The sequence below is a fragment of the Amphiprion ocellaris genome, chromosome 13 (assembly GCF_022539595.1).
Source record: "Amphiprion ocellaris isolate individual 3 ecotype Okinawa chromosome 13, ASM2253959v1, whole genome shotgun sequence".
NCBI lineage: Eukaryota > Metazoa > Chordata > Actinopteri > Pomacentridae > Amphiprion > Amphiprion ocellaris.
Window position 1 is genome coordinate 33,363,965 of NC_072778.1, and position 12,921 is coordinate 33,376,885.

Here is a 12,921-nt window from a genome sequence, read left to right on the forward strand (position 1 = left end):
CACACACATAACCAGGTTTATGTCATGGTCCTTCCACCCCGCCCCCCTGGCTGGTATTATCCTCTGCTGGGATTCCCTGCGCTGTGTCAAGGTAACTTCCACATCCTGCACTCTGAAAGAAAACATCACCGCCACCGCTGCTGGACACGTGGGACTACCAGTTCATACCCTGCTGTTTCAATTAAACCAAATGAGAAATAAAGGCAAAGAATTGTGGCCGCAGGAATTATGTTATGAAACTCGGCATCCTTGTGTTTCACAACAGGGCGGAAAGCCATTCTTTCGTCCAATCGGATTGCGCGATTCCGCATCACGTGATCTTTATTTATGTAACGTAATGGTGTTACACAGTAACCTCGCTTCGTGGCCGTGGATACTTCTCCCGGGGTTAAAAACGGACACGGTGTATTGAAATGAAAGAATACTAATGTGCTGTAACACTGGTCTTGTCTGTGCGACGTTTGTGGAGTGTGGAGCGTCGAGGAAAGCGGCGTGTCGGAACTGGACGCCGCGTGTCTTTATTTTACCTGTTCCATAAAAGGGAAGATGTCACTTATCCCCCAAACCAAAGACTGAAGTTAGGGCTGCAAGCGAAATGTCACTGAGCACATTTCACAAGAGAAGGAACAGTCTGTGAGGTGAGCATATGAGGGCTCGAGTGGACAGAAACTGGTGCGGTTCGAGCAGATGTGGGACTCGTTTACCGGATCGCTTAGCTGTCAGCGTGGTGTTTAAATGGTCCGTGCAATAACAGTACCCAGAACCGCCTCTCCGCATCACTTTGACGAGCAAAGCAACAACTCTTCTGGGACCTTGTTCTGGTGACATAAGCCCGTGTTCGCCATGGATCTGCTGGAGTGTCCGCTCTGTCTCTTCCTGATGTGCGAGCCGGTAACCATGTCCTGCGGCCACTCGTTCTGTCGGAGGTGCGTGGGGGGCTTCCTCCCGTCCAAATGCCCATCGTGCAAAGAGAGGTTAAAACAAAAAGAGGTGAAAAGCATGAAGAACAACGTGCTGCTCATCAGTGTCGTGGAGAAGTGCTGCCCCGAGGAGGCAAGGATGAAGTGCCATATTCAGGAGAAACTCAAAGCCAACGACTTCTCCGAAGCTTTACGCATCGCGAACGAGGGGCTGCGCTTAGGTAAGGGGCACATCTGCAGAACCGCATGCACTGTGCGGAAGTTTTTTTTTTTTAATGTGCAGGCAGGTTTAGTGGTTTTAAAAGAAAAGAGGCCTCGAAACCACATTTGGTCGATTTTGACATCAAGGAGACGCGCTGGTGAGTTTTACGCACTGCACACAATCTTGGCTGGTGCCCAGTGATGGTGGCAGTGAGTGCAGCCCTCTGCAACAAAATGTGCACAGCAGTGGGATGCAGGAGGTGTAGTGTAGAGATGCAACTTGGTGTTTCAAGCACAGATCTAGATGTCACAATGTTCATTACGTTCACTGTCTGAGACTGTCCATGACCTGAATGTATATCTGGGTCAGTAAGCAATCCCCAGATGATCCTTCTTCCGTCTAAGGTTTATTGAAAGAGACTCGTTTCTCTTTTTGTACAAGTTTTGAACCATTTCAGTTAAACAACAAGCAATGTTTTGTGCTGTGTAAGAGTTGAAGATGCATCTGTTGGTTTAACATTTACCCATCTGTCTTAGTCAGTCGCACATAGAATGACACACAGTAAAAGGAGCAGTGACAGCTGCTGACGAGAAGAATTTTTTGAACAGGCTGAGGAAAGTTGTATGCGTCAGAGCAGGCTTTCCTATACATTGTGTGATATATTTTCAAAGCTCAAAATTCCCTTTGCATGTGCAGTTGACGTTATTTTCTTCCTGCAGCCGTGGGGAAGTAAAAGGGACAACTTCTGCCCTAGATGTGTTGATGGATTCAGTAGGTGTCCTGGGGATCGTAGGCGTGTTTGTGCTACTGTGAATCAGTGTGCCACTGAATTACCATCTTGCTTGCCATCTCTGCCCATCCAAAACATTGCTACTTCCCTTGGTCCAGCATTGTATGTTATGCAATGGTCTCCAGGTAGTTTTTGCTACTCCGGTGTTTCTTTTGTCATTGGAGGTTTAAGATTAACAAATTTCCATTTGTTATTTCACATTGTGGGCATTGCCAATCACTGGTTCTGTGTTTGTAAAGGCCTAAATATGCCATGTAAACATGACCAGCCTTATGCAACAGTAACTCTCTGAGCCTAGACTGCACACATGCATGCTGTTATAGCAAGCTTTTTTTTGTTACATGACACCTGTAAAATTTGTGCAGAAACCATAGATTTTTTGAATGGTTTTTAAATAGACACGGCTGAAACAGTATGTACATGGACTATTAACTTTGGCAGTTGGAGCTATCCTGTTTACAAATCAAACCTTGTAGCGTTGTTTAACAGTTGTTCAAATACTGATTATGCGGTGATAGACAGCTCGCAACCTTTGTAGTGTTACAGTTTTATAATATCAGTGACTCTGAAGTAGCAGTTAAGGGGATCAGTCGGGTTGCGTTTAATTAGGTCAGTATTAGTGCCAATAGCAATCTATTATATTATGTCGGTGAGTCACACATTTTTGGATAGATTCCCTTAATGTTCCTGGAATAACAGAGACACTTGTTATGCAGGGTGTTTGCAAGCCTGTGCATGTTTTATGTTTATATGTAACGTAAGTATAAATAGAGCCTAATCTATCATAGCCTCACCTCTTGAAAATATGCACAATGTTCCAATATTAGTCTATTTTCTCTTTCTCTCTGCTGTTTTTGCATCTTTAGTCCCAGAGGATCAAAGCTTGAAGGTGTACAGAGCTGAAGCAAACTGGGGCTTGATGCGTTTCTCTGATGCTCTGACAGACCTTGACTACCTCTGCTGCCTTCGTCCCATCTGGACAGAGGTGAGAAACGTGACTGACACAAATCTGTTACACCCAGTCATCAAGGCTGCCAAATTTAAAGCATGTCGGTGCAGTTTTCCACTGTGCAGGTCTCTGATGAACTTAGGCCCACAAGCTCGGTTGCTTGGTTTTGTAACATGCATTTAATGGCACACACATAACCAAAGAAAAGAGGTGTTGCCTCTTTTAATATTTTGCTTTTCCATGCCTTAGTGTGCCACGCTGACCTGTTTAGAGCAATTTTCTGCTTTTATTGATGTTATGTCATTCACAATGTTATGCAAACAGCTACTTGTGTCATAATGTCATTTAATCACTCCGTGCCAGTGGGTGGCTCACTGCTAATGTAGGAAAGCAACAGTGTATAGTCCTTATGTTGTTTCATTGTATTTCCAGAGACGTGTTATGTCACAATTTCACATTACATTTCCTCATTTACCAATTTAGCTTATAGTGATGCAAGAGGCAAAGGACGGTATAAACACAGGAAAAACTGTTACAACAGCAGCATAAATCGAATCAACCTATTGATGGGTTGTGCTTTGCAAATTTTGAGCTCTCTACAATAAGATGCTGTGCGGTTGTTTGGTTATGCAAGCACCGATGTGCTGATGGCTGTTTTGTGTGCGCAGGGCTTCTTTCGTAAAGGGAACGTCCTGCTGGAAATGGGTCAGCAGAAAGAAGCTCTCATCCAGTTCCACCGTTGCCTAAAACTTCAAGCTGACTTTGTTCCTGCGAAGAGCCAGATCAAGAAGGTGGTTCGTCTTTCTGACTGCTCATCAGAACTGAATTTCTCTGTGATTTATTATTTATAATACAGAGCATAGCATTTGTATCAAATATATACATTTACATAAGGATGAGAAGAGATCCAGTTTGCCACATGAAAGAGCTTGGACTTAAGAAGTAAAAGCGGCAAAAGGAATTGACTGCTACAGCAGAGTTTGAAATTTTTAGCTTTTTTTTTTATTCTGCTCTCCTTTTTTTAATTTCAGTTTAGGCTTAATTTGTGTGGAATTTTATTAAATTTAATCAATCTTTTAGGTTATTAGCATCTTAATCTATTAGTAGTTACTCTGGTAAGATTCAATATTTACATCCATATTAACTTTAAATCTGTATTTTACTACCTGCTTCATTGATTTTTATTTGATTGCACTCAAGAAAACGAGCATATTTATGTTGTGCATTTTTTGTGACTGATGTCTTATTCGTTGCAGATCCTGGAGACTGAGGGAATGGCAATGCCAGAAGAGGTGCCCTGCATTTTGCAGGTGGTGTCTGAATACCTGAAAGAGCCGCATCCCATCACCACCCTCAGCGACTCCCAGGGGCCAACTTATCCCGAGGGCTTCAAACATCCACACGGAGATAAGGGAGAGGGAAAAGGAAAGAGAGAGGCACACCAGGTAAGCCTTTCACGCTGGAAAATGTGCTTTAATGCCTGGTTGTGGGTTGGTAGGTGCTTGAATGTAAATGTGAATCCTAACTGATATAACTGTATATCTTTTCGATGCCAAGGTGAAGCATGACACAGGTTCTGAGTGCTGCCTCAGCCTCTGCCAAGCTGTTTCCTTCCTCCCTACTGCTGAAGAGGACGAAGAGATGATGATGAGGAAGGAAGATGGGCATGGCAGAGGTAGGGTGGCGCACATTTTTTTCATGGTCTGACTGTCATCTTCATCATCATTGTCTTCATCATGAATCATCTTTGCCATTGTCACTATGAAGAGCTTTCCCATAACGCCCACCAGATGGTTTGAAATTGCGTAATGATTGCAGCTTCTTCTTCAGAAGAACAAACTCATCAAAAATCCTTAAAGTGACAGGGCTTTGTCTTCTTTCTGTCTCTGTCTTAGGTGAAAGTAACCACCGCCGGGAGAAAACTCTGGCTGTTCTCACTGTGTCGGACTTTGAGTGCCCTCTGTGCATTAGGTTAGTGTCCTGTGCTACTCACTGTGATACATGATGCATTGCTGTCTGCGCCTTTCCTGCAGCAGAGTCGTATATCAGGCTGATTCTATTCTCGCTCTCCTCTCTCTCTGGTTAATGTTTAGCAGTAGTGCTGTAGGCACACAAACACTCACCAGACTTTAAAGCCACTGTACAAATAGCATGAATGTCCATAAAGCTTATGGTTGTATCTGTCCTCTGAAGGTTGTTTTTTGAGCCGGTCACGACTCCTTGTGGTCATACTTTCTGCAAAAACTGCATAGAGAGGAGTCTTGACCACAACCTCCGCTGTCCACTCTGCAAACAGCCACTACAAGAGGTAACCACCGACAGACCGTCTAAATGTCAACTTTGAACCTAATAGCAAAAAGGGCCTTATTTTTTATCTCACAAACATCTCCGCTTCGAGAACTGCTTAATAATTAAAGCTTTGTTACTGCCAACACATTGTGGACTTCAGGCACTAAATTTAGATCATGCAGGGTGCAATCAACAGTTCTCTGTTATAGCATTGTGGCTGTGTGGTTAAAAGAGTCTTCTACTGATAACTGATTTCTCATGCATCTCTCATGTGATAACAAACACACGTTATATTAAAGGACAAGAGAACTTAATGGTTCTTCATTTCTATATTGTACTGATGGCATTGTGATACAAAATACACTGCAGTCTGCATGTATTTATCTAAAAGCATATCCAGCTGAGGCCATGCTCAAGTGAAATGCTAAATTAGTTAGCATATTTTAAATCCACAAAAGCTTTGTCGGAATCGGCAAAATGAGGGTTAGGGTTAGAATTAGGGTTAGTGGGTGGGTAAATGCAAAGGGAAAATTTTGATTGTTAGGTTTTTTTCCTCTTTTTATGCTGCAACACTGAATTATTTTACCATTACATTCATGGTGTTATGTATAGTCGCTGAACGACATCATAATGTTTCCATTGTAGCCGATTGATTTAGTTTTTCCTCTTCCCAGTACTTCAGAAACAGGAAGTACAACCCCACAGTTCTGCTTCAGGACATCATGACCCGACTTTTTCCCTCTCAGTTGGCTGAGAGGAAGCAGATCCATGATGCAGAGATGGCTGAACTGTCCAAGTACATACTGTCTCTCACAATTTACATTTATTATACCAATTTAAATCATGCCTTATTCTTAAAATCTTCTCCTTTTTCTTTTCTTTGTCCATCTTTGTCTCCATCATTTTTTTGTATTCTCTTTCTCCTGTTCTGTCTCTCTCAGTCTCACTAAGGACATCCCTATATTTGTCTGCACGGTGGCGTACCCCGGAGTACCCTGCCCGCTGCACATCTTTGAACCTCGATACCGGCTGATGATGCGTCGCTGCATGGAGACCGGCACCAAGAAGTTTGGCATGTGCAGCTATGAGCATGGCAAAGGGTAAGAAACACACTGCAGCACATCAAAGCATCAGAGTTATGTAAATTGTGAGTTGGGACAAAAATCATGAATTCATCCACCTGCTATAACCAGCTTTATCCTGTAGAGGGTAACAAGGCTATCTCAGCTGACAAAGAGCTCAAGGCTGGTACAACCTGGATAGGACGCTAGTCCATCACAGAGCTAATACAAAGAGGCAGTCAACCATGCACACATACACACCAATGACCAATTTAGAATTGCCAATACAATGCATGTCTTTGTGCTGTGGGAGGAAGCACCTGGAGACTGGCACAGAGAGAACATGCAAACTCTGCACAAAGTGCAAAGGACCAGTAGGTTTGAACCTAGAACCTTCTTGCTCTGATGCAACAGTAATAACCACTATCCCACGAGGCCACCCGGGCAGAAATGAAATATTAGTATATCTAGTGTTGAACCAAGTTAGGTAATGGCCCCTTTGCTTTTAGAGCAGTTACTTGCAGTATTTTGCAGTTATTTAGACCAGACTGTCTGGGTGTGGAGAGACCATGTTGAGCAGTTCTGGAGCTGTGAAGCTCACAGCAGGCTGGATGGAGACTGGTGGGTTTGTCAGCAGTGCAGCACAGTGGGCAAAGTTTAAATCAGTCATATGTGACCTTGAAGGGGTTGAAAATAGCAGCATGGTCACAGATCTGCATTGCATTCTTATCTCGGTCTGACTATGTTGCTGCTAGTTACACCATTTTGCCATTTCTTTTAATTTCCCCATCAAGATTCCATCCGTCCATTATCTATCCACCATTTAATCCTCATTAGGGTCGCTGGGGGGCTGGAGCCTATCCCAGCTACCACAGGGCTACATATACAGACAAACAATCACACTCACATTCATGCCTTTGGACAATTTAGAATCACAAAGTAACCTCAGCATGTTTTTGGACTGTGGGAGGACGCCGGAGTACCTTGAGAAAACCCACTCATGCACAGGGAGAACATGCAAACTCCAGGCAGAAAGATCCCAGGTCCAGGCCGGAATGCAAACTGGGGATCTTCTAGCTGCAAGGCGACAGTGCTAACCACTGACTCACTGTGCTGCCCTCCCAGCAAGATTATTATTGTGAATTACATATGTTAAAACATACAAATAGAGTAACTGATAAGTGAGCGGCAAAATGCTTTGGATGGATATGAATAACACAGCTTTGTGTAAATAAAAAATTGTGTTTTGACAGTCTGAAAAATAGTTAATAGCTCTACCTAACTTCCAAGGTTAGGTGAAGTTACTTTATTGACCTCATCATTGTGAAGCAGAGCTGTTCCCTTTTTGATTAATCACAAGTAGACAGGGTTTTAAAATGTGTTTACAAAGTTTTAAATTCTCTTTGTATGTCACATTTCTGATTATAGATTTGTAAGATTAGATATATAAACACAAAATGTATGCTCTTGTGTTCTCTCAAACTGAGGATGCCTTGAAAAGGTACAAAACCAAACAAGTTTGAAGGCATTACTGGCTCAAATAAATTTGACTCAGTATTTTTTGCAGAACAGTACATATAAAACAGAATGATATAGCATTCAACAAGGAAACTGAAACTTATTATAAGGTGTACAACCTGAAGACTCTCATGTTTTGTCTGGTGTGCTTCAGGTTTGCAGACTATGGATGTATGTTGGAGATCCTCAGTCTGGAGCTGCTGCCTGATGGACGCTCCTATGTGGAAACAGTGGGTGGCAGCAGATTCAGGGTGCTAAAGAGGGGTCAGAGAGATGGCTACCACACCGCTGATATAGAGTACCTGGAGGACCTTAAGGTCAGGGTCTTGAAGACTACAAACTATACCCACACAAAGTGCACAATTAAAACATTAAGATTTGAATGTATTATTTATTTTAATGCCTTTGCAGGTTGATGGTAGTGAGCTGGAGCTTTTACAGCGTCTCCATGACAGCGTGTACCAGCAGGCCCAGGATTGGTACCAGCGCCTCGGCAGCCGCATCCGCGAGCACATCAACAGACAATACGGCACAATGCCAGATAAGGAGGAAAACATTCAGGTTCGGGCCGTAGCATGATTGTGACAGTGACTCAAAGCAATAGATTTTTCTCGCATTCCATTTGCCTTTCTGTGTCCAGAAAACACAGATTCTTTGCATGTTTTTTGAGCATCAGCCATATTTTCATATTATCTTCTTAACCAAAGAAATGTAGAAAATTTGGATAGTTACTATTGTTAGGTTTTAGTAGTAGTGCTCGTTGAAATTATGTGTATGTTTATATGTATGTAAGTTAAATGTTCTCACATCCCAGACCATTCATTTTTATTATACAAATGCAGTGGCTAATAAGTATGTCTGAATGTTTTAGTCTATGTACTACTAGTGTGTGAACATTACAGGTTTTTAAATTCAGTTGTCAGACTTCATTTTGATTGGCAGTTCTTCACAAATAAGGTCATGCCTGCTTTTTTTCCCCCACAAAGTTTGGTTGTTCTGTGGTAATGGTACCGTGCAGAGTTTGCCAGTCATACTGCACTTTGATAACAATGAGAACCAACATAACAACAGAATATCTGCAAGCTGTTGAGATAAAGTCAGAACATTAGAAATTTAAAATGTCCTTGAAAAATTTGAGCGGCAGTATTATCAAGTTATTTGTACCAAATAACAGGTATAATAATAATGGGTTTGTTCTTAATGCATTACTGTGATGACTAAGGTTATATGCTTCTATCCTAACTTTATTCACTTTTCTCTAGGCTTCGTCCAACGGTCCAGCGTGGTGCTGGTGGCTGCTATCTGTCCTCCAGCTGGACCCTGCTTATCAAACCACTGTCCTGTCCCTGACCTCACTCAAAGACCGGTTGGGACACCTTCGCCTCGTCCTTGAGTACTTCTCTCAGAGCTAGAACCCACAGCACAGTGGTATCGTGGCCACAGCTAGCCAAGAGTCGAATATTACGCACACATACACGAATGGCATGAAGTCAGTGAATGCACTCACAACACTGAGTTTCAGCTTGTGTTTGGGACTACTCTGAATCATGGAGGGACTGTTTTAAAGTCCTAGCTCGAGGCCAGATCAGCTGGTCAGTAGCAGAAGGCTAGTGATTTTATTACAGAACACAATGCATTTGTACAGAGTCGGGTTTTTGCTGTTTTGAGTTTGCATATGTTATCTTTCTTACACCAGAATAATTTTGTGAATACATATTGTACTTGCTGTACCAGTAAGAACTGCAGGGTCGACCAAAGATGCTTCTTATTTAGGGTCATCTTAATTATTATTTGTTGATTAACTAAATCATGAAATTTCAGATAATATTGCTGAAAATGGACACTGGGTGTCACTGTTTTCCCCCCAGCTAAGCTAGTACAGTCTACTCCTGTCATGTGTTGCCTGTTCAAATTGGACCTTTCGCATTATCATAATTACATTTTGAGTGAAAATAACTTTAATAGCACACATAATTTGTAGAAATGTGCAGGACTATGTGCCTCAGAGAATTGAAGTTCATGGTTCCAGGTAATCACGTTTGGGCGTTCTGAGTGATGCTGCAGAGCACTACTTGCAATGCTTGCATTTTAGTTGCATCCATTTGGCCTTGGCAGCCACAGAATGTGGCTCATTTCATACTAGTGAATAATTTTTAAAGATATGTTTTTAGTATTAGCAAATACTGCAATAATAATTTATAGTCTCACATGGCAGCAATTCTTTTTAATGTATGAAAGCTGCTGTCTCTGGATGCCGTTTGTTATCATCCAGTGGAAAATTACTTCTGTGAAATTCGGAGAGCACGGAGTCAGTCAGTGGGAGGTGTATTGTTTTACAGTATGAACCTGTGAATTTTGTATGTTAGTGGTCAAGTAGGAATGCAGCACTGTATGTATGTGTGTTGGCTATAAAGAAGAATTTTTTTTCAGTCATTTCATTTACAGTAGCTGTTTTTTTCTTTCTTTTTTTTAAAAATGAGGCATGACGTGTTTCAGCACTGATAACAGCTACTGTAATGTGCGCTCCCTTGAGAAGCAAGTCACCATGTTAACATCTATTGTTCAGGGACAGCTGCAACATACAGGTAGTTAGCTATAACACTAGCATTGGTTGTGGTTTGACTAGGACCGAGTCCCCCCTATGGGACTTCTGCGTAGGCTGTGGCACCTACCTCTGGCCCCCTACTCCGTCTCCATGTCTGTCCGGCCCTCCTACCACCAGCCACGGTGCCTTTGAGTGCCAAGGCCAACTCATCAGGAGACCTGCAAGTCTTAGAGTTTCTATGCGACAGAGATTATGGACTGTGTGGTTTTTATTGATATAGTGCTACATTCCATGGAATGTTGAAGCTGCAAAGCTATGTATAGTTGAATTACTAACAAATACGGGCTTGCCTGGGTGATATTTGTGGTTTTTTTTTTTTTACTTTGATAAATGTGCCATAGATATTTCTATGCTAAAAAAGCTTTGTAGGACTAGTTAGCTAAGTTGTCACTCTCTCTACATCATGGACCCTCATGCCTTTTGTATGGTGGGTGGTGAACTGACATTTTTCATGGCCAGCATATCACTTTAAACAGTAAGAATTCGTCCAGCAAACACACTCATAAACACAGCTGGTATGTTTCCCGCTGGTATGATAATGTAGGTATGGCTTAGAGTGAAAGCGGGAATCATGAGACTAAATGGCAAACTAATGGAGAGACTGATGAATACTGTGGCAGCATTGGCTACTTGATTAACAGACTCTGTCCACTTGAGAGGAAGACATCCCCCCCCCCAAACCCTTTATTAACATGCAACTTTTTGAAGCCATCTAGAAATGAAAATGGAAGTCAAATAAAGTGTGCCAATTATCAGAGGTTGTTTCCAAAGCTAGTAGTGTTTATTTCATTGGATAATGAAATGCAAAGTGAAGGTCAGTCTCTTCTTACCAGAGATGATTAAAGCTAATTCAAATCAAAAAGGGGTTGAGATTCATAGAGTTTTAGAGTCGTAAGTGTCTGTGGTAAACACATGACAGCAATACATGACAACAAGTCCATGTCCACTGACTTTCACCTCCCTGAGTCACTTCCAAGAACAACACTTTGGCACACTGAAGTCACTTTTGTTTTCCAAAGTTCAGTTCCTCACACATTTTCTCTCTTTTGCCAGCCATGCATTTTTCCGTTTGTCAGTTTTATTACCACTTTTCTCAGAATGAAACAGCGATGTATGCTGATCGCAACCATCAGTCTCATTTTAGTTTCCTCTAGTGAATACAGAACAAAATTTTCTATGAAAAATGCACCCCTTGTTTCATAATTTTAAGATTTAATTTGCCTATAATCACTGAATAGGTTCAAACTTTGTGCTTCTCATACATTGCAGTGCAGTCAAGCCTCATTTCAGCTCATTTAGTCTCCAGCTTTTGCAGCTTTTATACCTTGGCAGACATCCATTAACTTTTTCTGCAGTGCTATTGGACTCTCAGAAAATGCCCTCCAACACAGTTTAGCTCTGTATGAACATTGTCTGCCAACACACAACACAAAGGAGAATAAGTGACCCCGTCCTGGCAGTGATTTCCCACGAGAAAGACACTTGTGTACTTGGTAAAGGCTGTGAAAAGCACCATGGTCACGAGTTCCTGTGAAGTGTTGCAGGAAGTGTTGGTCGCTGTGGTCTGATGGTCAGTGGTCTATTTGAACTGACGACATCTCTTACTCGCTGAGTTTAAAAACGTTTGTCAGCATTGGGGCTATTTAAACCCACTGAAAGTGAAGCAGTTTCAGTCTGATTAATCTGCATTTGTTCCTCCGCCTCTAAGCCACGATCAGTGAAAAGTCATGATCTGATTATTGTTTATTTGCTTGCCCCCTGGATGACTTGTTATTATAAATAAAGGTTTTCAAAGCTAATTCTGAGTTATCTCCCTTTGATTTGTGTGTTTTGTGTCCGCAGGATTTGAGTCTTGGTGCCAATTTTCTAGTTATTAAGGTGGTGTTACACGCCAAATGGAAGCGGCACGACTTTTTGCAGTTCACAGCATGACAGAAAGTGAGCACTGAACAAAAATAGACATGCAGCTTGCAAATGGTCTTCTGTTCAGACAGAGAAATAAGATATAAAGGAAAAATATATGAATATATAAAAAGGAAAAATGTTGGTTTGGACAAGAGCCTTTTATTTTCCAAGTAAACAAAATGTATAGTTGAAGTTTATTTGTGTAGCTTCTCAACTGCATTTTGGGATGTTTGAAGGTTTTCTATGCATAATGTAATTATATGACATTATGGTGAGATGGATGTAAAATATGAAACAATGAGAGTCCTAATAAAAGAGAAAAGTATTTATTCATGATATAAAATAATACTAAAGCACTCTTTTAACCATTGCTTAATAATATTTGGAGAAAATAAAGCCATTTTTACTCATCACAGCACAAAGTTGCAGCAAACGTTTGCATACGGTTGGCACAGAGCAGCATACAGTCATTTGCAGTTGTGTTTGTGGGCTTGCGATCAGTGTAAATCCAATATTCAATCATCTGAACTAGCTCCAGAGGGACATATCTGGCTCTCCACTATGTGCACTAGCCAGCTGCTAATTTTTTCTACCTTTTGTTTGGTGCTCGGTGCACAGTGGGTTTATTTAGGTAAAAAATAGTATCTGTACAGCTCATTAAAAATGACTGTTTACTTCACAT

The 12,921-nt window shown here is 41.6% G+C and overlaps 1 protein-coding gene across 1 annotated transcript; it reads left to right on the forward strand.

Annotated features, from left to right (window-relative positions):
• Positions 1 to 218: 218 nt before the first annotated feature.
• On the forward strand, positions 219 to 12,133 carry lonrf1 (LON peptidase N-terminal domain and ring finger 1). The gene is made up of 12 exons (XM_023298200.3): positions 219 to 1,141; positions 2,779 to 2,897; positions 3,530 to 3,652; positions 4,118 to 4,306; positions 4,419 to 4,536; positions 4,757 to 4,832; positions 5,055 to 5,169; positions 5,825 to 5,946; positions 6,092 to 6,250; positions 7,884 to 8,046; positions 8,141 to 8,290; positions 8,992 to 12,133. The coding sequence occupies exons 1-12, from the start codon at positions 844 to 846 to the stop codon at positions 9,139 to 9,141; spliced, it is 1,782 nt and encodes a 593-aa protein (XP_023153968.2). The 5' UTR covers positions 219 to 843; the 3' UTR covers positions 9,142 to 12,133.
• The last annotated feature ends 788 nt before the right edge of the window (positions 12,134 to 12,921 follow it).

Excerpts from the sequence above, each read along its gene's own strand:
- lonrf1 (XM_023298200.3), top strand. The coding sequence starts at position 844 with ATGGATCTGCTGGAGTGTCCGCTCTGTCTCTTCCTGATGTGCGAGCCG. Across the intron at positions 4,537-4,756 it reads GGAAGATGGGCATGGCAGAG|GTGAAAGTAACCACCGCCGG; the intron begins GTAGGGTGGCGC and ends TCTCTGTCTTAG. Across the intron at positions 5,170-5,824 it reads GCAAACAGCCACTACAAGAG|TACTTCAGAAACAGGAAGTA; the intron begins GTAACCACCGAC and ends TCCTCTTCCCAG.